At 36.2% G+C, this 26,645-nt stretch overlaps 1 protein-coding gene across 1 annotated transcript; it reads right to left on the reverse strand.

Annotated features, from left to right (window-relative positions):
* Positions 1–3,295: 3,295 nt before the first annotated feature.
* On the reverse strand, positions 3,296–25,525 carry LOC136040923 (pyruvate dehydrogenase E1 component subunit beta, mitochondrial-like). Its single transcript, XM_065725342.1, has 6 exons — positions 25,379–25,525; positions 13,811–14,077; positions 10,403–10,618; positions 7,160–7,340; positions 6,416–6,649; positions 3,296–3,739 (listed from the first exon to the last, which is right to left on the reverse strand). The coding sequence occupies exons 1-6, from the start codon at positions 25,412–25,414 to the stop codon at positions 3,591–3,593; spliced, it is 1,083 nt and encodes a 360-aa protein (XP_065581414.1). The 5' UTR covers positions 25,415–25,525; the 3' UTR covers positions 3,296–3,590.
* Positions 25,526–26,645: the final 1,120 nt, after the last annotated feature.

Below are 26,645 nucleotides of genomic sequence, written 5' to 3' on the forward strand. Positions count from 1 at the left end.
TAAAAGGTGTTGAACTTTTAGTTCTGCATGTACAATCCAGAAAATTGGGATAAATAATTAATTTTCATTTATAATAATTGACTTCTGGAATACACCCTAAGACTTTAACGCATAATTACTTACTTCCTTTGGTTACTTATTTTATTTTGATTGGATCACGTATGTAAAACAACGAAGAGGACAATGCACAAAAGAGGCTGCAGTGAAATCAGCAGTATAATCTGAAATTTTTCGTTTAAGTTTTAATATTCCTCTATTTAAAGGTACTTACAAATACAAATAGCACGTATCCTTATAGAATACCTTACTTTTTTATATACAATTCTCCAACCCGTGACTACGGTCAATGCAATCCTTGTCACTGTCAAAAACAGTTCCCCATTTCTTGCACAAATATTGACTGTACACAATGATATGGTTACTCCAGCACCTATAATCAGCAATTTACAGGTCATAATTAACAAAAAAAACTAGTTTTGTCAAGAAAATAGTGAAAAGCCGGTCCTCCAGCGCTAACAAAATTGGAACCACAAAAGTCACACATTTGGAATCGTTTCAAATGCAAAATATAAACTCCTAGCAACCTTAAAAGATTTGCTGTAAAGAGTGTAGATATAAGGTTTTCCCTCTATGATTCCTCTCGTGGGCCAATAAGTCGTTTTTATTGGCATATGAACGCCCATATATATATATCACAGAAATAAGGTCTTAGATTATCATGTCGTCGCAGATGATCCTTCAAATCATCAGTACGAAAGAAACGAGCATCACAATGACACGGAATGCATCACCTTCTTCATGCACATCCACTTTGTGTCTCCTCATCACGGAAGTGTATAAAATCTATCGTCACAGGGTTCGCATACAGATGCGGGAATTCCTATATACACTTGAGCTATGTGCATCATCAATGAGTCCATGCCTCATAGATAGGCTGCGCTGCAAACTTTAGACTAAGAACGTTTGTTTGAAACACGGTCATTTTCTACGTTTATACACGACACCTTGTCATCTTCAGATTTTTGGTTTAACTGCAAGATAGATTGAGAGCATCGGTACAAACAACCGGGAGCAACATATTGTATTTCAAATATTCAATTGAATAGTGATAACACCTTTGAACGAATTTAAAGTCATCTGTTTCTGATTTTTAAAATATGATAAAACGAGTTTTTTTGGAGATTGCATTCGAAATTTTCGATTTTTTTCCGGAATTCTAAGTAATCTGCTTTTAACAGTTTAATACCGAAATTTGTTTTTGCACTCTTGATACAACTTTTTATATTAGCATCAAACATGCAATTTTCTGAAAAAAATTTTTTGCTAAGATGAATTGAAAGATAAAGTCTGATATTTATTCTTTTTTTTAACGAGCACGACTTTTCGCAATAATTTCATCACGTAGTCTTTTCCGAAGAATACACTACAAATTAAACCATCTTGCGACGTTTTGAAAATTGTATCTCTCAAGGGTAGTACTGGACGTCCTCCTAAAACTAAATTCCTTCGGAAATAATTGGCAAGTCTCCAGTTAGAATGACAAGAAATTTGGGAAGAAAACTTTTCACATCCACCCCTGATTCGTTCAGAAAACAAGCCCTTGGACATAAGGCCGAAACAATCACAGAACTGATTTCCACTGTCTTGAAAACATTTTCCCTATTGTTTCTACTTTGTATGTACATTATTAGAACCGCATTGTCCGAAACTCTTATATAGGGAACTTACTGTCCCTTGGCTTGAACAACAAGAGAAGTATATCGATCTTAGAAGGTCTCAACAAGAGATCTTAAAAAATCGGACATCAAAGTAAGTCAAACATGACACCATTCCGCGGAGCAGCAACATTTTAAAAGATGACTGTTTTATACGAGCCTTTAGTTACTCTATGCGGGGATTTTGCAATTTCCAGTTTTTTGCTCTTTAAGCAATTTAATATAAACTTCTCCATGCAAGAAAATCTTCAATTTACATAAAACCTTAAACAACGGCCGCACCCAAAATTTATCTTATGTAGGCTATAAAGCCTTGGAAAAGAACTATTCTAAAATAATGGAAAACCATCCCAATAGTGCGTCAGGGACTTAATTTGCTATGGGACAGGGTGGGGGCAACGCCCCTCCCACACATTGGTTTGCCCTCCCTCCCAGTATGCCCACTAGCTGAACTTTAGTTTCTTCAAAAATATTGTAAAAACTAAGATAATAATTCAAGCATCCACAGAAACGGGTCAGTTTTGTATTTAACGCAAGTAGTCCTACATTATACAGTCATTCAGGAAGTTCCAGATCCTCAAAAGAGAGTACACATTTTTGTCTCTGTCGTCCAACAGACTATTCTGCTTATCTACAGGTTATGGACCTCTGAGAGAAAAATCAAAGACAAATTGTGATGAAAAATCTATCCTGGGACGTAAACCCATGGCCCCTTCCAAGATAGGTAGGCGTTTTAGCCACTAGACTTTCAGGACAAACCAAATGAACAGCTGATAAATGAAATCTGAAAAGACAATCAAGACCGACACCATCCGACCGGGACCAGGATAAATTACCTTGCAATAAATCTTTTGAAACGAAACATGGAAAATATGACCTGAAATATGTCATTTTTGGGGTTCCAGACCCCAGTTCAAGCAGCTTATCTTGCTTCTCAAGCCAATAAATTTTCCTTGTTATTCAAGCCAAGGGAAGTCAGTTTCCTATATAGAGACAAATTCTTTGCCCTCTCCCCTGCCTACCCTATATTTTATTTTATTTTTAGCACAACGCATCAATGCAAACGAATTTGACAAGCCACAGTGATTTTGGTATCGACAGTGCTTAGAGAACTGCACACGACACGACTACAGGGACGGATCCAGGTGGGCCGGGACCCCCCCCAAGATTTTTCTAGCACCCTCTTTTGTTTTTTTCCTTTTTTTCTACTTTTGTTTTAAATAAACTTGCCAATTTCATCAATTATTGGCACGCCCCCCCCCCCAGATTTCGCTCTAGATCCACCTTTGGTAGAAAACATTGTGAATTTTCTCAAACATGACAGCAAATCCCTTGCAATTTTCCGCTTTCAAATTGCAAGAAAAGACAACAAACTCGACTTTTGAGATCTTTATTTAGTGCAAATACAGATCCCATAATCAATAGAAAGGGATATCCTTTCTTAAACTACGAAGGGATTTTCCCTCTTACAATAACTTTTGTGACTATGAACTCGATCAAAAGCCTCGTCTGGTTCTTCAAGAATCTATTTCTAGATACAGTCGAAATTCCTTAAAACAGTTTAAAAACAAAACCTGAAATTATTCACAGTTAGAGCTTTTATTTTCACAAATCTGTTACAATGCTTGACAAAATGATTCAATCACATATTTCGTTAAGTTTGATTCCATACTCTACCGGAATTATCTTCTATTTTTACGTTCCTTCTTCTATCGAATTATCTTCTATTTCGGCGTTCAGTTTCAATTAAAATGGACAAAATCCCTCTGGTATTTGCCCATAATAATAAATGAAACATGTGACATAACCATTTTCTTTGCTTAGAATAAAGTCATTTGAACAACAATTAAATATACAACGGTTTAACAAAACCTTTTACTGGACGTTCATTATTTTTTTAGCAACTCTAACAAAGTCTTGTGCACGGGGTAAGGCAACCTCTTCTAAGCTTTTAGTATATGGCATGGGGATATCTGCACCTGTGATGCGGACAGGAGGAGCATCCAGGAAGAAGAACGCCTGACCTAAAAAAAGAATACGTTATAAGCGATAGTCCACGCAGCGTTGTTAAGCTTAAAAGACACTTTTCGATTTCAATGGCCAAAAGACGTTGAAAATTCAATCCATTTTGATTCTAAATTAGAAAAGATGCAAAACTTTTGATGAAAACACAATCAAACTTATGATGTGCTAGTTTATAAAGTTATAATGTTAGGGGATTTGATCCCCTCCCCCCGAAACGTTTGACTGACTCGTAAAAACGGATAAAAACTAATTTCTTATGCGTTTTTTTGTGTGTAACCCCCTCCAAAAAAAAACTATTGCGTAAAACACACTCCAAAAAAAATCCTGGATATGGCCCTGCTCCCGATAATCAAAAATTAACAGACAAAGATTGGATTTTTTCCCCTTGGCTCACTATTGTTTGGGTCAAAGAATAAAACTTCCTCTTCTAAAAAAAGATAAATTAGTCCAGATCAGATTTGTTTCATGGGTGGCTTCTTTGCTGTTTACCTTATTTTTGCCAGACACAATCAACCAGGGTGAAAAGGCCTAAGGATTGGGTTAACCAAATTAAGCCGTATTATTATACCCCAATAAGTGGAAAACCTCCCAGAATAACATTAATATGTTTTTTTATACCCGGGCAGCTTGATAATTGGTAAATCACTCATCGTCTGGCTTGAATTTTACTCTTGAGGAAATCTTCTTTGTACCTGGAACGAGCAGAAATAATAAGACTTGACAAAACGAGCAGACTAGAATTTTATTTGGAAGCTCCACAAGAACACCTCTGTGCTTTTTTACTGCGTTTTCTATGTACATTGTAATCTTTATGAAATATTATAAGTTGTAGTTAAAAAGACATTTGGTGTAAGGATTATTTTTTTGTCAGGAGTGTTGGTACGATAGATGTTTGGTAGAAGTCGATGTCCTTAATCTCGTGGAATGATTCAACGGAACAACTATTTAAATATTTCCGAAGCTAAGAGAAACACTGGAAATCCGTAAGAACAAGAAAAACCCCGTAGCAAATAGACTGGTTTCAGTTCCGATAATACAAATTCAGTGAGGGAGTGCAGCAATACCATGGTAAAACTTTACTTACTTTACTCAATTCTCTGGTCGACTTGGGGCCAGCGTCGAGAAATCAGACGTCATCCTCCTCCAGGACGCCCGGCACCAGTTAAGAACTGATGTAGGCCATCAGACCATCCTATCCTTGGACCACCACGCTGCCGCTTCCACCCTCAACCGCAGGGTTGAAATCACAGACGACGTGACAGGGGATTTCTTCTGGAATAAGAAGATGACCGAACCATTTCAGCGTATGCTGCACTACTTGCAGGGAAAATAGAATCTTCACTGTAACGGTCTGGAGGCCGTTGCTGATAAATTCATACCAGCTCATCAGAGTACTTTAGTTTGAGTCGCATCGTGTCTCCTCAGACTACATCCATTGAATCCATTTAACTGAATTAAACTAGATGCATTATCTGTCTTTGCGAGGCTAATGCACCAGACTTGTAAAGCAATCAAATAATCTGTGATGGCACCACCGTGCTAAACTCCTGCACACACATCAACGCTTCCGTTGACTTGGACAAATCTTGTCGTTTGTTCACATAGTTTCTCGAAGAGAGAGTAGTACTTTTGGGGTAGACCAGTTGTTCGAGTATGAGCTACAGCAAATTCTTTACGACATATCGAACCGAAAAAGGCTATGAACGCCCTTTGCCAAAGCTCCTGAGTCTTTTCTATTAGCCGCCGCAAGGTGAATATCTGCTCGCTTTGAGGACAGTCAGGCATGAATCCTGCTTGTTCGATTTCTTTTAAGCATGCTATAGCACTTGTTGAGGAGGGTCAATTCAAAGAGTTAACAGGTACGGAGAGTAACGATATTCCTCTTTGGTTGGAACAATGGCTCCTGGGTCCTTTCCGTTTCCACAGTGGCAGATTATTATCTAGCTGACCAATCATTTGGAATAATGGAATAATCTCTCTAGGCCACAATATACTGAACAATGTTAGGAGCCACAAAATAGGGCCAGAACCCATACTCTAGGAGCTCGGTGGTAAAACTGATCAGAAAAAAAATTATTCATGGGTGGTAGTTTTCACAAGTAGCTACCACTCCATTTATCTTGGTACCTGGTTGGCTAGTAAAAATCTAACAAAAATTCTAGAGGACTTATATCACTGGCGAGAAAAAACAGCTGAGTAGTAGCACTTTAGATCCTCAATTTTAACATAAAAATGCCGTCTATTTTACCAGAAGGTGAAACTACTTACTGAAAATAAAATTTGGGTTTTTTTATGACACAGACTCAGTTTTATGATATTTCACGATTATGATTATGAATATGGATTAGGAATGTGAATATGATTTTCAGGATATGAAAGAAAAGACTTTTTTTACAAGTTGCCAAGAGAGAAATCTTCTTCCTCCCTCTGTGCAGGCTCATCCCTAACCACATCTTCTTATTATCGGAAAGTTTCGTCAGAAACAACTCAAGATATTCAGATCTCGCCTATTCATTCTAATTAAAGTGCTTTAGATATAGTTGGCTAAGAACATCTCTATTTCTCCTCCCTGTTTTTTTCTTCTTTTTTTTCATTTGAATTCCATTTCATCTTCCCAAAAAGCACTCGCACTAAAGAGTAGTTTAAAGAATTTAAAACGACAGAAAGATTCTTACTTTCGGCTATTTGTGACAAAACTTCTGCACCAATTCCAGAGTGAGGCCAACCACCTTCGACAGTTATCAGTCTATTCGTTTTCATGACAGATTTAACAACAGTTTCTATATCTAATGGTCGTAGTGATCGAAGGTTGATTACTTCAACATCAATTCCTGCAGCACTTAATTCTTGCGCAGCCTCTAAACAGGTTCCTACAGATCTTGAAAATGATACAGCGGTTATGTGCTTGCCTAGAAAGATATTAGACTAGATATTAGTTCAGATGACAACAGAACTAGAAAGTACAGTATGATAGTATGATATTCAATTGTTGGTTTTAAGAACGGAAAGGAAATGAATTTAAAACTGTACTATAATCAGTTAAACCAAAGTTTACATGATAATAGAGGCGTAAGCTATAGAAATTCAACGTTTGAGCAGGTTAAGAATAAACTTACGGATGTGAAGCTAACAGGATACTATTGGGCTGTATATTAGACCCAGAACTCTTTGGACAAAAAAAAAGAGGGACGTATCCAGTTTTTCTTAATTCTAATAGAAAGCTAAATTCAATAAAGTCTGAGATAAATAAAGGTAAGATTTTCTGTTTGAATACATGTAGAATGATAAAAAAAGGGATCAATCTAATTTTTTTGAATTCTAACAGAAATTTGAATTCAATAAAGTCTGGGATGATCAAGATAAAACTTTCTGCTTGAATCCATGTACAATGAAAAAAAAGGTGAGAAAAAACAAAATACCAGGTCTTTCAATTTTGGCCTTTCCAATAGGGATAAGAAAATCTTTTGACATGATTTCTTCAGATACATCGAATGGTGTGCCGTAAACAATTTCATTTTCTAGAAAGACAACTGGGTCAGGATCTCGGATCGCTGATTTGAGGAGTCCTCTAGCATCTTCAGAGTTGTAAGGAGTCAAAACCTGAAAAATTATTCGATTTTTAAATATAATAATAATATTATATTCTAACAGAGATACTTTAAACTGAAACAGGTTGAGGAAAGGATGGTAAGTAAGGCCAAACATCAAGATTAATGGCCCTTCGGCGGGTCCTTCATTCATCAGTAGTTTTGATGTTACTGTGATTAAGGAATTTTTTGACAAATAGGCTTACAGAATAGAAAAAAGCTATACCGAAAGAAAACGAATCAAACCCTGTAAAATAGAACAGAAAAAGCGATTTTTTTTAGTTACTGTAAGTAACAATATTTGGAATCGAATAAATCCGGCCGTGCAGTAGATTTCACACGCATGTTACCTGTCTAGAAGGTGCAGTAGAACAATATTAAAAGTCTTGCCTTATGCCAAAGTTAAGTAAAACTTTATAAATAACATAATAATACATTATTCTTACAAACTTTGACATTAAAGTAGCTTTGCTTCGAAATATTAATTTCACTGAGCCAATTTCCATTGGAAGAAAGATTCTAATTCATTGCAAGATAACTACTATTTTGTAAATATTAGATAAGAAGGAAATTTTTCAAAGAAAATTGGAGAACACTCTTTAATCCTAATAGGGGCAGAACCAAGGTCATATAATAAGCAAAGCTAATGAGCCAAAAGCATAAAAAGTAAAACTGAAAACAAATATTAATTACGATAGACGGATAAATGAAACCCAAAAGGAATAGGAGTTACAATGGATAATCAAATCAAAGAATAGAAGTTTTTTTTGGTTGTTCTTCTCTGTATCCTTACAACAAAAAAGCAAAGAAAACAAAGAAAAAAGAATGCATTTTAAATGGAAGGAATAAACAGTACTTTAGAATAAGTGCAGTTCTGAATTTTATTTTGCTTTTAATATTTCTAGAAGTAGTTTTTTTGTTACTATTTTTGTTGTTGATTCCATCTATTCAAAGCTATATATATATATATATATATATATATATATATATATATATATATATATATATATATATATATATATATATATATATATATATATATATATATACCTGTGAATATAGATATATATATATATATATATATATATATATATATATATATATATATATATATATATGTTTTTAACTACGTAAAACTTGCGAATATACAACATTCTTTGCTGTCCCATTGTCTGTGCATATAAATAGATTGTCAGGTTTACCGACTCTTGAACATGCAACATATAATGGTCCATGGGAAAACAATCCGTATTCAGATCTATACCTCATGATTCTAATGATTGCCCTTGAGCTTTGTTGATGGTGATTGCTAATCGACCATTCCCTGAGTCGCCATCGTCATTTATATATCCCCCTGTGCACCCCGGCGTCCCCTTTGTAGTTATGTCCCTGTGTCCCGGTCGTCATTTATATTCCCTGTGTCCCGGTCGTCATTTGTGTCCCGGTGTTCCAGTCTGTGATTTCTCTTTGAGTGTCCCGGGCGTCATTTATATTCCTTGTGTCCCGGTGTCCCGGTCGTCATTTATATCCCCCTGTGCCCCCCGGCGTCCCCATTGTAGTTGTGTCCCTGTGTCCCGGTCGTCATTTATATTCCCTGTGTCCCGGTCGTCATTTGTATCCCGGTGTCCCGGTCTGTATATACATTCGTTTTTTAGTTTTGTTTTTCTCCTTTATTTTTTTCCTTTTTTCTTTTTTTTCTTTTTTAGTTTATTTAGATTTTTAGATTTTTTAGTTTTTTTATTAGTTTTTAGTTTTTTTGTAGTTTTTACCATTTTTTAGTTTTTTTATTTTTTTTTTTTACTTATGTCCTGGTCGTCATTTATACTCCCTGTGTCCCGGTCGTCATTTGTGTCTCGGTGCTTTGTTGATTGCTAATTTATATTATATTTATATTTATATTTTTTATATTTATTAATATTTTTTTAGTTTTCTTTTTCTCTTATTTTTCAGTTTTTTTCCTTTTTTTTAGTTTTTAGTTTTTTTTTGTTTTTTTCCTTTTTTTAGTTTTTTTAGTTTTTTAGCTTTTTTAGTTTTTTTATTAGTTTTTAGTTTTTTTTTAGTTTTTGCCTTTTTTTAGTTTTTTCAGTTTTTTTTTAGTTTTTAGTTTTTTACCTTTTTTTAGTTTTTTTTAGTTTTTTAGCTTTTTTAGTTTTTTTTCTTTTTAGTTTTTTTTGTAGTTTTTACCTTTTTTAGTTTTTTTTCTTCTTTTGTATTAGTGTGAAATAATTCAGACGTCATATGCGGACAAACACGACGTCACTCGACAGACAGACAGACAGACATAACCCACAAACAACTTATTTTTATATATATTTATTCATATTTTTTTAGTTTTCTTTTTCTCTTTTATTTTTCAGTTTTTTCCTTTTTTTTAGTTTTTTTCTTTTTTAGTTTTTAGTTTTTTTTTAGTTTTTTACCTTTTTTTAGTTTTTTTTAGTTTTTTTAGTTTTTTAGCTTTTTTAGTTTTTTTATTAGTTTTTATTTTTTTTGTAGTTTTTGCCTTTTTTTATTTTTTTCAGTTTTTTTTTTAGTTATTAGATTTTTACCTTTTTTTAGTTTTTTTTAGTTTTTTAGCTTTTTTAGTTTTTTTTTCTTTTTAGTTTTTTTTGTAGTTTTTACCTTTTTTAGTTTTTTTCTTCTTTTGTATTAGTGTGAAATAATTCAGACGTCATATGCGAACAAACATGACGTCACCTGATCCACAGATCCACACACAGACAACTTATTTTTATATATATAGATATATATATATATATATATATATATATATATATATATATATATATATATATATATATATATATATATATATGTATATATATATATATATATATATATATATATATATATATACATATTTGTGATCTGTTTAGTCTGCAGAAGCAGTCTTTTAGAATGACTAAACACTAAATGGTTTGCCATTTGAAAAGAATGGCTTTAAAAGGAAGAAAACATTGATGAAAAATGGATGAAAAATCCAACTTCAAGTTGCTAGATGGTGTTGGTGGTTTTCCAGTTAGGAACAAGTTTCAGTCTGAAGTCTTATTAGAGTACTGTAATTTTTGAGTGTCTTACTTTTAAACCGGGACAATGACTATACCAAGCGCCAAAGCACTGAGAGTGCTGCGCAGCAACACCGGCAGCAGCTCCGTTTGGACCTCTGAATACAATGGGGACATTGACAAAACCAGCTGACATGTAGAAAGTTTTTGCTGCTGAGTTGATAATTTGATCTATGGCTTGCATGGAGAAGTTAAACGTCATAAACTCGCAAATTGGTCGTAATCCTGCCTGCAAATAAGGATAAAATGAGCTAATTTATCGCCTCATTTAAGATCAGATTTTGAACAAGCTAAAAACCTGAGATTACTATAAGACATTTAAAAAATTCGAATTATGCGACCTTTTAATACCTTTCTTCATTATAAAAGAAATTCTTTATGGCCTGAATTCACAATGTCATTTTTTTTTTATTTCATAGTAAAATTTTATAAATAAATGAAGTATTAGTTAAACAAAACATTTTTCGTTTTTGAACACATCTGACAAGATCTATGAACAACATTTGATTTAAAAATCTAAAAGAAAAGTACTTCCTGATATTTTATTATTCTCTGCCACTAGTTACATTACTCTGAAGTGTAGACTCAACATGAATGACTGTGTTATTTCTTGGCTCCTTATTAGTTGGTACAGTGAATTAGGGGATATTGGAATGAGCCTCAACTTCCACAGACCAACCCTTCATTGCTAAACTTTGGCGACGATATCCACGCGCATCTGGATCAGTATCAACATTTCGCCAGATCTATGAGCCACTAGTAGAGGTGTACAATCCCACTAGACTCTTATTTAACAAGTCGAAGACTGAACTCCCTGTCAATGGTCCCACTATCTAAGCCAACAATACCAAGATTAAAACATTATACGTCACTCATACCTGGGTTGTAAAGGGCAGTTCCTTACCTCTGATTCACCACTTCTGTTTCCATGTTCAGGCATCAAGGATTAGAATCAAGAATATCGATTATTGAATCAAGCATCAAAAATATTGAATCAAGAATAGAATCAAGCGAGAATTGTTTATCGCTTGCCCAACTTTATACACTAATTTAACTCCTCATTTATTTGCCCTAAATCAGTTTTGGAGGATTTTTCACGACAATGGAAGGCTATACAGAGCGCGCTTCTAGACATATGCCTAAGTTCTTTTAGCAACTCTCCTTGAGGTACAAAAATAGCAGCATATCTCAAGAGCTGCCAATTCCAGACCCCTTCTCCAATGTTAAAAGAAGAACTATCAGCTTCAGAGCTTATGTGATTAGATCTGACCATTTGTGAACTTTTGAATGCATTTGATTTTTTCCTTTTTATACTATAATCTGTCTTTTACATTTTATCTAATTGACTCGTAATAAATCAACACTGATAACAATAACAAACTGAAATCCAACAGAAGGCTTGCACGAGCCTGTTACATGGAAAATTATATTGACTGGGAATTAAATACAATAAATTTTATTTTAATCAACTCCTCAACTGAAACATTCCACCGGGGAATCAATAGAGAACTTCTGGATTTAAAAAACTAATGTAAAACAAATTCCTTTAATCGCTTTTGTAAATAGTCAGAGTTCACATTGGGCCAAGCAAACAAGAGAAGGTGTCAAGATATATGTCAGATGTACATTATCTTTGTAGTTCTCTGCTCTATAATCTTGTTTATTGTCAGTAAGCATCTGCAGTACAAAGGAACAACGCCTTCTATTCGCCCGAAACTTTTGACGAAAATTAAAAGAATTTTGGAACTGGGAATTGGATACACTCATCAGTGTATCTGGCACAATAAGCATTTCGAAGAATTTGAGTCACTTTTGTAGACAGATTCTTCAAAAATAGCAACGAAGACCACACTGCCTTTCCATAACCAACAAACACAACTTAGGAACAACAGAGGAATTTTCCAAGATAGTGGAATTCAATTCAGTGAATGTTTCAGCCCTATGTCCAAGGGCCGTCTTATATATATATATATATATATATATATATATATATAAACTTACATTAAAATGCACGCATTAAAACTAAAAATGTTTTAAAAAACTTTTTAAAACAGCTCTAGCACCCTTACTCCAACGAAATTCAATCAGGACTGATAAATAAAAACATGTAAGATGATAAATTCATTCAAACGAAATAAGATAAATAATTAAATACAAACTTTCAAAGCTAATCTTGCTTTTCTGACAGTTAGCCTTAAAGGCCTTTTTGTAACGGGTTCAATACCATTGGAAATTGGTTTAGTAGAATAATTTTTTAGATCTTTTTACTTAAATTTGAGTATAAAGAATTTGGTGAATACACCCTATTTAAAAAATTATTATTTATTTTGAGACTAAATATAATCACTTCTTCAAGCATCATCTGTTAAAAATGTAGTTAATCTGTTTTGATTTTTAGACTTCTATGGTGCACTACTAGTCTCAGATTTATAACGAACAAGCTCAGAAACCTTTATATTATAACAACTTTGTGATAAAGGCGGGGAGAAAGCGGTTTTTGGACGAGGCACAGGCCCAAGGGAGTGGGCACAACTTTTGACAATTCACTCATACTGATTAAAAGTTCTTGCAAGACTCAAATTTCACCAAGCCATGGCATGACCCACATTTGCAAAACATACACAATAATCATCATTTCCAAAATATGTACTTAGCATGCTATGGTTTAGAATGGTGATAATTTGTGCCCTTTACTCAAATACAGTAGGCCTATATTAAAAACTGTATGAATCTGGTTTATTCGAATGGTAAGGCGTTCATCTTTTATTACCTCTGATCGATTTCACACCTTTTCCTCTGATTTATTTTGACCTAAAAAAGGAGCCCAATAACCCCGATGAGGACCCTGATTTTTAGCGCTGATGGAAGTAAGGATTTAGGGCCTTTATTTCTACGACTGCATTTTGAACTTTTATTTGAACTGTGCAAGAGCTAGCATTGTCAGTTTGTGAAAGTGACTAACAATTTTGGTAAGGTGAAATATATTCATTTATATGTCATTGCTAGTAATCTTGAATCAAAAGAATGCAACTGTTCCTTAGAATAAATTTTTTATTGATAAACAATAGTGTCAAGTCATGAAATGTAAGGGGAGGGGGGAGAACAAAACGTGTTTCTAAAAATCAATGATGGGGGAATTTTTTTTTACTAAAAATGACAGACACAGCATTTTTGTTGAAAATACCTAAAAAAGTTTTTCTCAGAATCTAGGGGGAGGAGCGAAAAATCTAGAGAGTATTCAATTGACAACACTGTTAACATATGACTCGGCTTATGACTCGTTATCATAATGACTCCTTATCAGCTTATGACTCGTTATTTCAGGTAACAGTGGGGCATTGCCTCTGACACTTAGAAAATGATTGTTGGTTTACATAATTGTCAATATAGCACCCTGGTTGTAAAGGTATAATCAACTTACAAAAGCTGCACCAACAGCAATTCCAGCAAATCCCATTTCGGTTATGGGCGTGTCAATTACTCTCTGGTCACCATATTTCTTCCAGAGTCCTCTGGAGACCTTGTAAGCGCCATCATACTGAGCCACTTCTTCACCCATCAGAAATACTCTCTCATCTCTTTCCATTTCTTCGTCCATGGCAGAATTGAGAGCATCTCTCACATTCAACTGAAGAAAGGCTGGAGACGATGTTGATAATTGACGAGGGACTACACATTTTGTAAGAGCCTACACAAAAATCTTGATTTAGCATGACCCAACTATAGATAGCTTACATAAATTTAAAAAAGGAAACTCTCAAGGGCCAACAAAGCTGTGCAAGTCAACTGAAAAAAAGGTGTTGTGTTGTTTAGTATGAGTAGTTTAGTAAGATTTAAGATGCAGTAAGTATTTCAAGAGGAACAGAAACAACACTAAAAACAAATATATAAGGTAGATCTATAGGAGAGGGAAGACTTCATTTTGCATTGTAAGATTTATCATTTAATGAAAGTGCTTATTATACAAAAAAGAGCAATGATTTAAAAAGTATGAAAAAGGGTGAACTGTAATAAAATGATGAAAATATAATACAAGACAAGTTCACTTTCATACCCACAAACAATGCTCTTCAAAATCACAGAGAAAAGATAGACACGTAAATAATCTTACCAGGAAATAATTCAAATAAGCTATACAGACAGTATCCAGGTGACCAGATTAGAACTAAAATTGCCTAAGAGCACAGTAGCAATCCCATGGCCATTCCTTTGAAAAATATAAACAAACATTACAACCCTAAAATCAAGTTTACACAAAAAAGAATGACAATTTCTTAGAATCTAGTTATTTGAAAGGGCCATTTTTCCTTTGGATTCTATTTTATTCAGAGGTACTGAAAATTAATTCCTAAATGAAACTTTTAACACATTGATTGATAATTTTTGAACAAAAATAATTAGTTTGTTGAAGCAACATTTTGAATTGATAAATCATTAAATTGTAGGGGTTTGACAAGGCAGTAGCCATACTCTTATTGCTGAAAATCTGTCTGTTTTAAGCTACCTGAGTATTCGTTTCAATTTCTATTTGCTTTAAGTCTCATTTATTAATGCTTAGTATGGACGCCAGCAAGGGGGAAACAAATTCACTTTTTAAGCTACTTAACTATTTGTTTCAACTTCTGTTAATTTAAGCTTTCAATTATTCATTCTTAGCATGGACGACAGTGAGGGGCAAGGGTGTTGGAGGGAAATACCAATCCTATAGATAAACGTTACTTTCAAGTCATCCTTTAAAATTAAAAATTTTACGTCCTGGGCACTAATAGCTGGTGTCATTGTAAATTCTGGTATTCTCCAGTCAAGTTTTGTTAAATCCACTGCCACATCTTTACACTTGTGTCTTAACATCAGTATTTCTAGCATTAAGGGATTACTTGTATGAATGATTGATCATTATTATACCAAGATTACAACTATTCAAAAAAAAACACTATGGCAGTGCTTGCCAGAAAAAAATGAACAGAAGAAACAGGGATAACACCAACATCCCTGTTATGAAAGTGGCTTGTCATAGCTGCTTGAAATCCTTTTAGTTGTTTGAGGTTAAGAATACCAAGAAATGAAAACAGGATTTAGGTTCCCAATAGATTTGAATCTTCATGGGGGTGAGGATCAAAGAAGCCATGCAATTGTCATAACCTTAATTTGGATTATCTGTAGGGTTTGTAAGTGAACCATAATTATGTTAATATATATCAGACAAATCTAAATATGATTCAACAAGAAAATGATATGAGATTTGTAGTATTTTTATATTACGTTGTATGGAAGTTTCATGTTATGTTTTTTTGTAGGTAGCCTGGGTCAATAAACCTATTCAATAGACGACATTACATGGTGTCAGAAGTGGGATCTGAATAACAATGGACGTCCTTCAGCCATCAATAAACTGGGAGGTCAACTCCCTTTCAGAGGAATGGGACCGCTTCGAAGAACACGCTAAGCTGATGTTTGCAGGGCCACTTTCAGGCAAAACAGTAAAAGTACAGTGTGCCTACCTACTCATCTAGGCTGGAGCAAAAGGTCGGGAAATATTCAACACCTTCAACGTCGCGCCTGAAGAGCTGCATAAAATCGAACCTTACCTTGCTAAATTCAAAGCATATGCTTCACCTCAGAAGAACACAGTTTTTGCATGATACCTGTTCCAGAAGCGAGACCAAAACGACACAGAGACTGTGGAAAAATACCTCACAGATCTAAGGACATTAGTGAAACCATGCTCCTACTCAGACCCAGATGAAATGGTTCGGGACCGAATTGTATGTGGAATCCAAAACCAAAATGTGCGTGTAAAGCTCTTGGCTGAAGGCAATGAACTCACACTGGATAAAGCAACCTTTATGTGCAGAAGCCACGAAGCGACCCAGGCTCAACTCAAGACATTCAACGGAACGAGGCCAGCCCCCATCAAACAAGAGATCGACGCTATATCCCGCTACCAAAACCGGAACAGTGGTAGAAACAAACAAACAGAAGCAAGCGGCTCCAAGAGTAAAGCATGCTACTTCTGTGGCGGAACATACTCCCCCTCACACATCTGTCCTGCAAAGGGGAAAACCTGCTCCATATGCAAAAAGACCAACCACTTTGCCAGGGTCTGTTGAAGTAAGATGGTCAGTGCAGTTGATGAAGATGCCGCAGATACAAACCCCGGCAACGAAACTGTTTTCCTTTACTCCATCGAGCAAAGTAAGAACAAAGACGAAGCAGTTATTCCACTGACTATCAACAACCAGTTCCTTGTACAATTTAAGATCGACACAGGAGCCCAGGTGAATATCATCCCAAAGAAGTATTTTGACCTCATCACGCCAAAGCCCACCATGAAACCCACCAGTAAGCGCCTCACAAGCTATTGTGGAGCACGGATCCCAGTAACAGGAGTCTGCAAACTATCCTGTAGGTACAAAGACAACGTGAGCAGCACGCAACAGTTCTACATAGTCGAGACCTCATCCTCCCCAATCATTGGCTACCGTTCTAGCCTCAACTTGGACCTGATCAAGCTAGTCCTAAACATAGACATAGCAACCTCCCAAGTACCACACCTGAAGGAAAAGTACAAAGAAGTATTCAGAGGAATTGGAAAGCTGGACGGAGAATGCAACATACACCTAAAGGATAACGCTACACCAACCGTCTACCCAGCCGGACGAGTCCCCGCCGCTATGCAGGATAAGCTCAAGACAGAGCTCAGTCGCCTAGAAAGCCTAGGTATCATAGAAAAAGTAGTGACCCCGACCAAATGGGTTAACTCAATGGTAATGGTAGAAAAGAAGGACGGCTCCATAAGACTGTGCATAGATCCAGTTGATCTAAATAAGTCCATCAAGCAACCGCATCACCCGATTCCCACTCTGGACGATGTCACCTCGAAGCTACACGGAGCCAAAGTATTCACCAAACTTGATGCCCGATCCAGTTACTGGTCCATTCTGCTGTCTGACGACTCTTCTTATCTCATGACATTCAGCACGATACCGTTTCAAGCAAATGCCCTTCGGAATCATCTCAGCCCAAGATGAATTTCAGCAGCAAATGGAAGATGCTTTCAAAGGTCTAGAAGGATTCGAAATCATCATTGACAACATGATCGTGCATGGCGACACCCAAGAAGAACACGACAAACACCTAGCAGCAATATTGGAACGCGCCCTTGTCAAGGGCATCCGATTCAACGAAGAGAAGTGCGAGTTCTCGGTATCCAGAGTAAAGTACTTCAGACACGTCTTAAGCTCTGAAGGAATGCAGCCAGACTCCAATAAGATCCGTGCCATAAACAACATGCCAAGCCCATCATGCTGAGAAGAACTCCAAACACTTCTTGGGATGATCAATTACTTAGCCAAGTACATACCAAGTCTCTCAACAGAGAACAAAAAACTCCGTGACCTGACTAAAGCAGACCCGTTCATCTGGGAAGAGGAACACACACAGATCCTAGAAGACTTGAAGAGCTCCATAGTATCCAACACCCCATTCTTCAACCACAAGAGTAACAATGTGGAACTCATAGTTGACGCCTCTAGCCACGGACTTGGTGCACACCTGGCCTCGGAGGGGAAAGTCACAGCGTACACATCAAGATTGCTCATCAAAACAGAGCAGAAATATTCCCAGCTAGAAAAAGAGCTGTACACCATCGTATTTGGCTACAAACATTTCCACCATTATCTCTATGGCCGGCATGTCAAAGTTACTACAGACCACCGCCCACTTGAAATGGTGGTGGCAAACCCTATCCACAAGGCCCCACCCCAAGTACAGAGATTAATGCACCAGCTCCAGCCTTCTAACCTTAGCCTGAAGTTCCGACTGGGTTCAGAAATTTCTGTAGCCGATGCTCTATCCCGCTTACACCTGGGCAATGCGGATCCAATGCTGGAAGAAAGTCTAGATGTCTACGAACATCAAGTTGTACGAAACCTACCTGCCAGTGACCAGAAGCTCGAAGAGATCTGGGTGGAAACAACAAAGGATTCAGAACTGAGTACCCTAATCAAAATGGTCCAAGTGGGGTGGCTGAGTGCAAGAAAAGACTGCCCAACCAACATCCTAGCATACTGGAACTTGCAGCATGAACTCTCCTTTGAAAAAGGCATCCTACTCAAAGGAGAAAGGCTCATCCCCAAGAATATGCAGGCAGCTATACTGCAGCAGTTACACGCAGCCCATCTCGGAATCGAGAAAACGAAACAACAAGCCAGAATGCTGGTATATTGGCCAGAACTCAACGCAGACATCGAGCAGTACATAGCAAAGTGCCAAACATGCCAAGTAATTCAAAGGAGCCGATGATTAACCACAACATCGAGACGCTGCCATGGCAAAAGGTTGCGACTGATCTCTTTGAATGGAAAAGCGCCAGTTTCTTGGTAACCATTGACTACCACAGCCGTTTTTTCGAAATCGACAAGCTTCTGACAACCTCATCCAGTGCAGTCATCACAAAACTCAAGGCCCATTTCGCCTGACATGGCATACCGTCTCAGCTAATGTCAGACAATGGACCTCAGTTCACATCAAGAGAATTCACCAATTTTGCCAAGACGTGGGGAATCTCACTAACCATGTCCAGCCCAGGATACCCAAAATCCAACAGACTGATCAAGAAGGCAGTACAAATCTCAGAAAACATCATGACAAAAGCGACAGAAAACGGAGAAGACCCCTTCCTGGGTATACTAGACTATAGGAATACACCAGTTGATGGGTTTGTGTCACCAGCCCAGCTCCTAATGTCGCGTCAGCTAAGATCCATCCTGCCATGCACCTCACAACACCTCAAGAAGAAAGTCATTCCGACCACACAGTTCACTCAACAAAGAACTGAAATGCTGAAACGCCAAAAGCTGTATCATGACAAATCAGCTAGATCACTGAAACAACTCACCCCTGGAGATGCGGTTTACATACAGAAGACACCCGACAGACCATGGAGTCAGGCAGTTGTGCTATCCCATGCAGGACAGCCACAATCCTACTGGGTGCATACCAACAAAGGTTCCATGCTAAGGAGAAACCATAAACATCTCACAGCCTGTCCACATCAAAGCCAGCAAGGTTTGAGCCAAGTCAGTGAGACAAGCAATGAAGCAGCACCACCAACTACAGAAATGGCTATTGAGTCACCACCCTCAGCTTCACAGCCAGACCTGTTCATGTCCCTATTGCCAATGTGGGACGGTCAGCAGGCCAGCCCGAGCCCCAACCAGATGGCCACCATATCTCAGCCCCAGGGTACCAGCAAAACACCATTGCAGCTATGCATGTGCTATGGTCAAACAATAAGAAGACCCCTGAAGCTAAACCTGTAAAAGGAGTGAAGTAAAAAGAAGTATGAAAAGCTCCAGCCTTAACGCGGCCAAAGACTCAGTGAAGTGGCCCAAGCCAAGACTTTAGTGGACCACCCTTGAAGTTAAAGTGTTTTGGAAGCTTAGTATGTTGCTTTTATTATGAGAAGGAAGATGTAGTATTTTTATATTATGTTGTATGGAAGTTTCATGTTATGTTTTTTTGTAGGTAGCCTGGGTCAATAAACCTATTCAATAGACGACATTACAAGATTTTAAGAATGGAGAAAGGAAACATATATTTTAGTTTGCAAAGGCAACTTAAACTATGAGTGAGATTTGGATACAACAAATCACAGGGTTTGCAAAACGAACCATCTTATCAATAATAACACCAAGATACCTAAAAGACTTAATCCATTTTAAACTATTTTGACTGAAGATCAGCTCTTTTATCCTGATTTTATTCAGTGTCTACTCAGAGTGCCCCCAAATACCATAAACTAAGTTTTTGATAACTTTAGAAATCATTAATTGAGAAAATTCACTGATGGTATCAGACTTTCAACCAGCAAGGACAGAGTCGTAGCTTTTACTGCCACTGTAAGTTCTATCTGCAAAAACTACACCTAAGATATCATTAATAGACAAGCATCTTGATAAGCCATAAATGTATATTAGAAACAATAAGGGCCCTAGTACCAGTTCCTCTGAGACCCATATATCACCAAGAGAACTAAAGCTTAATGAATGTATATTTACATCAAAACGATTTTTTTCCCCATGCAAACAATATTTCAATAATTCTAACCCTTTAGCAGTAATCCCTGCAAAATAATTGATTTTTGAGTAGAATCTTTGGATTTATTGTGTTAAAAACCTTTTTATGTCCTAAAAGAGGGTAAATACTTGAGTTTTATCATTTAAAGAATCATTAATATTCAATAAAAGTGAGGAAAGGCTTGTTTGGTTGAATGACCATATTTGAATCAAAACTACCGATTAGAAAAGAAATTTCTTTTATCAAAATATAAAACAATTTGTATTTAATATAAATTTTTAATAAAACCCTAGACAAAGGGGAGAGAATAGCTAGTAGTCAATAAATATTTGGATTGGTCTTATCTCCTTTTCTATAGATTTGTTGATACCCATATAGACCTAAAGAATTTTAATGGGATTAACAACGAAATTTGGAGTAAATCCAAAGTTCAAGGTTAGGTTTTGGCAGAAAAAGAAGAAAAAAGTTAAATAAGTTGCCCTGCACAGAGAAGACAACCTTGTATGCCCTGAAATAACAAGTTGTTATGTTTTTGTACCAGTTTTTAAAAAATGCATGGATTCTAAAAATAATTTTTATATTAACAAAAACTAATAGTTTCATATCTATCCATTTGGTAAGAAATGATTTTGTACAAACTTAACCCATCCCATTCTAACTCAACAGAGCAAAATCTCTGTGCCAAGTTCAACCCCTTGCAAAATTCAATCTAATAAAACTTGGGAAAGTTCCAGATCTGAAATACATCAAGCAGTGTACATGCATTTTGAACTTGTTAGAAGTAAACAATAGGATTCAATACCAGTGGCAAAAAAAAAATGATCATCATAGTAACAAAGATGGTGAGGATGATACTTCAATATTGATTCAAAACAAAAGCAGTAAAATTACTAGAGTTTTCAGATGTTGGAAGATTTTTTGTGTAAATAGCTGGATAAATAGCAACAAAAATATTGACCAGCACTATTATTCTCTATCAGCTGAACACCATTATTATTTACAGTCAGTTCTTGGTGCACAGTTTGAATTCCATTTTTTTCTTATTAAATTCCATGTTGTTTGAGGTGAGTTTAATTCCTTAAATTGATTTTAAAAATATGTTTTCCACTTATTCTAAAAGTTTTAATTAGAATAGGTTTTAAAATGCTCTATATGATGGTCTGAAAAGGTACTCTAATCTTGTAATACCAATTTTTTTCATGACTGGACTTAAAGAGGGAGAGGCTTATCCATAGTTTTTGGGTGAAAGTACTTTCTGGTGTATAGTTTATAAGGACAAAATAGCCAACTTTTCATTTAATAGGTTACCTTATAAACACATCTAAAGCATTAATTTGATCATCCTCTTTAATAGCATTGCTCTAGTTTATGTCACTGAAATTTGATTTTAACCTTATTATACTTATTTCTGATAAATTTATCTTATCCCTAGATTTACTTTTAGTGACTACTGTTTGTAGTTTGAAATCAGACATTATAAAGTGGTACAATAAATCTTCTATAGCCAGGAACATATACTTATGTAGATCAACCAGATTCTTGAGACACAATAAGGCACACTGGGTTTATTCTGTACAATAAATTACATTTAAAAAATGCAAGAGATGCCTGTCAACTATCTATTGGCTAGATGAAAGACTGTCTATTACATTTAGATTGAAGTCATCATGGATCATAAATGGGATACAAAGATGTGATGTTATACATAATATGTTTAGTGGTTTGCTTAACAAATTTGCCTTACTATAAGACAGAAGCCAATAGATTATGAAAATCACTATTTTATCATCATCTAGCATAACAAATTCAACAGCTCTCCAAACCACCTTGGTATGCAAGGATAGAATTTGTGTATTAACTATGATTAAATGCAACTTTTCACTGTGATTGCTAAACCCCATGTTTGCATTTGAAAATAGGTACTTGTTAATATTAATTTTAGTCTAGAATTATCATCCAAAAAAGGTTTTGAATAGCACAAAGCTACCTATATATGGTTTGTTCAGAAAATTTTCAATTGTATCCTGTCTACTTCTCTATCTGTAACAGTTCTTAAATAATATTCTTTGTGTGTTGGGTTTTAAGGAACTAATTCATGAGAGTACAAACAATTATATGACAAGAAGTTGGGGGTTCATTTTTTCACAAGCAAAAGGTGCTTGAAAAACAAAATATTGCAGAGGATTGCATCCTATTCAAAGTCTTCTAGACTACTGGACCACTGTCTGACCTATTCCAAAAGTCTATTAATGCCAAATCTGTCCCATCTGATTGGAAAACTGCTTTTGTGACCCCAATATTCAAAAAAGGCAGCAGACTTAAAGCAGAAAACTACAGACCTATAAGTCTCACATCAGTAGTCGCAAAAATCCTTGAAAGAGTGGTCAATGATGCAATACTGGAACATCTGAAAGTCAACAATATCCTATCCCCTAATCAGCATGGGTTTCAACCAGGCAAGTCAGTTGAAACAAACTTACTGGAAACATATGACATCATTACAGATTTGCTTGACAAAGGATTGCCAGTGGACCTAGTTTTACTAGACTTTGCTAAGGCCTTTGATAAAGTCCCACACAAAAGGCTAAGAGAAAAGCTTACTGCTGCCCAGTTACACCCCAACCTGGTTGATTGGCTTATGGACTTCCTGTCAGGACGAACCCAGAGAGTCAGGCTATTTGGTGCTGAAGGTGAAAAGGTCTTTTCCGAGCCCTGTGATGTCATCAGTGGAGTACCGCAGGGAACTGTTCTTGGTCCTACACTGTTCAACATCTACATCAATGATATATTCAGCGAGGTGGAAAACAACTTGTCTCTCTATGCTGACAACTCAAAGCTATTTGGAGCAGTGAATGTAAAATCCCTGCAAACACATGTCCAGAAAATCCAGCTGTGGGCAGACAAATGGCTCTTATCATTCAATATAAGCAAGTGCAGCATGCTACACTTTGGATCCTCAAACCCATGCACCCAATACCATATGCATGAACATGCCTCCAACTCCGATTCACCCATCAAGACCAGCACAGAGGAACGCGACCTTGGGGTCATCGTTGACAGCCTTCTCAAGTTCCATGCCAACACCATCAAGAGCGTGTCCCAGGCCAACACAAACTTAGGTCTGATCAAAAGAACAGTTACCAGCAGATCCCCACTAGTTTTCCTGAAACTTTACAAGGCACTAGTCAGACCCGTTTTGGATTTTGGCATGTGCGCTGCCTTCCCAAGATACAAAGGAGATGTCAGGCTAATTGAGGGAGTCCAGAGGAGAGCAACCAAGGCCATCACAAACCTTGGAGACAAACCTTATCAAGATCGTTTACGGGCTCTCAACCTCCCTACCCTCGTGTACAGGCGCAACTGTAACGACATGATGATGACCTGCAAATTGCTGAACTCATCATATGCCAAGATCCTGCCCATCCACCCAGGCCCCCCACAGTGCACCAGAGGACACTCAAAGAAGCTGTTCAAGCAGTCAGTCAGAACCAGGGCCAGAAAAAGTTTCTTCACCAACAGAGTTGTCAACCCCTGGAATGAATTGTGCAAAGCAACAGTCTCAGCCCCCACCCCTAAAGCATTCAAGAAGGCACTGGATAAAGAGTGGGCCACAAAAGACTGGAAGTATGAGTGGGACATTCCGCCCTGCTCATACCTGCTATGAGACATCACCGATTCAACTCAGGAGCATTCAACAGATCTACAGATCTTAATTTGCTCCAAAGTGCAAATTAAGGTAATTAAGGTATATATAAGAACTCTGAAAACCCTTACCAAACTCATGCCAAGGTAGGCTATAGGTAGCTGTCTCTCCTCACTAGAATAAAAGCACAAAAGAAATAGTAGCTTCCTCTGTCTCCTTCCCCAAAACAAAAAGCACTAAAAATCATATATTCTATTTCAGATAGTAAACTGTGCAACTTAAAGTTCATTTCAGACACAAATGAAGGTAAAATTCTAGTTAATTGACTTCTTGCTATCTCAGAAAGGGTTTAGGTTAGGAAAATGAAACTTTCAGGGATGAATCTACAGGCTAACATATGTCCTGGGAAGCTATTTTGAAGCAACTACCTTTACTCTTTCTCCCTCTAGAGGGCCCTGACCTTTGATGACCTTTAAAAATATGTGTGTTATAAAAGTGAAACCTTGCAAAATAGATCCTCTGCTTAATTGAAGTACAACAAAATTGTTTTCAGCTTCATAACTTTGCTCAATTCCATTTTATAAGATTTTCAAGATATGCAAATACATTTCCTACATTTTGAAAAAAAAACTGATATGGCTCAAAATTCTACTCAAAGAGCAGGAATTGCATTTTCAGAACTAAAGGCAGAGAAAAAGCAACTAGTAGCCTAACTGAAATTTAAGGTAAAATTTTTGTTTTGTCAAAGTTTCAACAGATATACCTGTCATGTAGGCAAATTTCAGGGCCCTCTAGAGGGAGAAGTAGTGGAGGTGGGTACTTTAAAATACCTTCCTGGGACATACTTTAGCCTGTAGACCCATCCCCAAAAGTTTCATTTTCCTAACCTAAACCCTTTCCAAGATAGCAAGAAGTCAATTAACTAGAATACCCAAATGAATGTTGTATTAGATTCAAGATGACATTTTGATTCTATATATTAGCTGTCTCATAAATGAATTTATGAGAAAATTAACCAAATTTTAGCCATTTTTTCTCTATGTTGAGGTGACTGATGAACCTAAATCTAGTCTAAATATGTATCCCATGGAAATATTAGGCTCCCAAGTGTAACACCACTCATAAATTAGGCCCTATGCCAATTTGGACCAAAGATAGGCCTACACGCCCAAAGATACAGAAATGTTTCTTGAACAACTTTCCCATGTAGCAAAGAGCCAGGGATCTAGAATAAAAACACAAATAAAGAAATTAATGAATACTAGCATTCAAAAGCGCAGTTTTGCAAGTGATTCCAGCCATTTAGAAACTAGCACAGTCAAATTTTCTAAGAGCAGTGAGTAATCGAAAAATGGCTTTACATTGCCGAATAATAAAGGATCATATCAGAAGACGAGACCGAAGATTGGATAGCTATTTTTTAGGTGGTTATCCGCCGAAAACCTAAAGCGCAAGACGTCATCCATCTTGCTTACCATTAAAAATTAAATTTTTTCTGGAAAAAGTATGCAGGGAAGATGAAACTTCAAGGAAAGAGTTATTTTTGCTTTGCATTTTTGATGCAATATATATCTGCAGCATTGGTTCAAAAAAAAAAATAACTCATAATATTTTTCTGTTCTTGCAGAATTTTGAATAATTAGCGCGTTGCTAAAAAATCGCGAAATTGACGCAATAAAACACGATTTGGAGCAAAACTATCCTTAAATACGATGCAGAAAATAGAAGAATAATTTGTAACGCTTTAATTAGTGCTTTGCTAGCTATGAAATATGTATATTTTAGCATATAATTTTAATTCTTTCAACACCTCAAGTAAGATTAGTTTTTAGCAAAGCATTAGTTTTTTAAAATTCAGCAAATTGTATCTGAAGTGATATTTTAGATATGCGTTACGTTAAAACTGAAAACAAGGATTCTTATTCGTTTTAAGTTTTATCTTTGCTCTTTACTTCTTTTTGAAAAACTTCGTCTTAATTGATTTTATTTGTTTTAAATATATTATAAATATACAGAATAAACCTTGCATAGAGGTTTTTGTTTCAAGGCAACGAAACTAAAGAAGTCCTATTGAACTTTCCCCTGAAAATCTGAAATTTTGTCAAATAAAGATTTCAAGAAGTATATTGTCACCGGTATGTTTGAAAAATTAAAGATAAAGATATTGTTGCTTACAAAGTTGCTAAAGGGGCTGAGAAAGATACATTGCCAACTACCAACTAGTTTCCAGCCATATAGATTTGTATGATACCCTTTGCATGCTTCTCAGCATTTCTACTCCAGAAATTGCACACAAAAAACCATTTTTGGTGCCGCATGGCACTTTACTATGGAGTAATCGAGATGGAATTATATAGACCAAGTGAATATCAATAGCTTTAAAATGAGCCTTTAAACACCTCGCTGTAGTCTACGATTTTGCAGTAGCCTTCTGCTTCTACTGGTCAGCCCATGAATTATGTAACTTTCAAAAGGGTGTGATTCAGGAAGGATTGTAAAACTTGGGCTAAAAATTTTCGACCATGGAGATTAT

Source organism: Artemia franciscana, chromosome 21, assembly GCF_032884065.1.
Source record: "Artemia franciscana chromosome 21, ASM3288406v1, whole genome shotgun sequence".
In the NCBI taxonomy this organism is placed as follows: Eukaryota; Metazoa; Arthropoda; class Branchiopoda; order Anostraca; family Artemiidae; genus Artemia; species Artemia franciscana.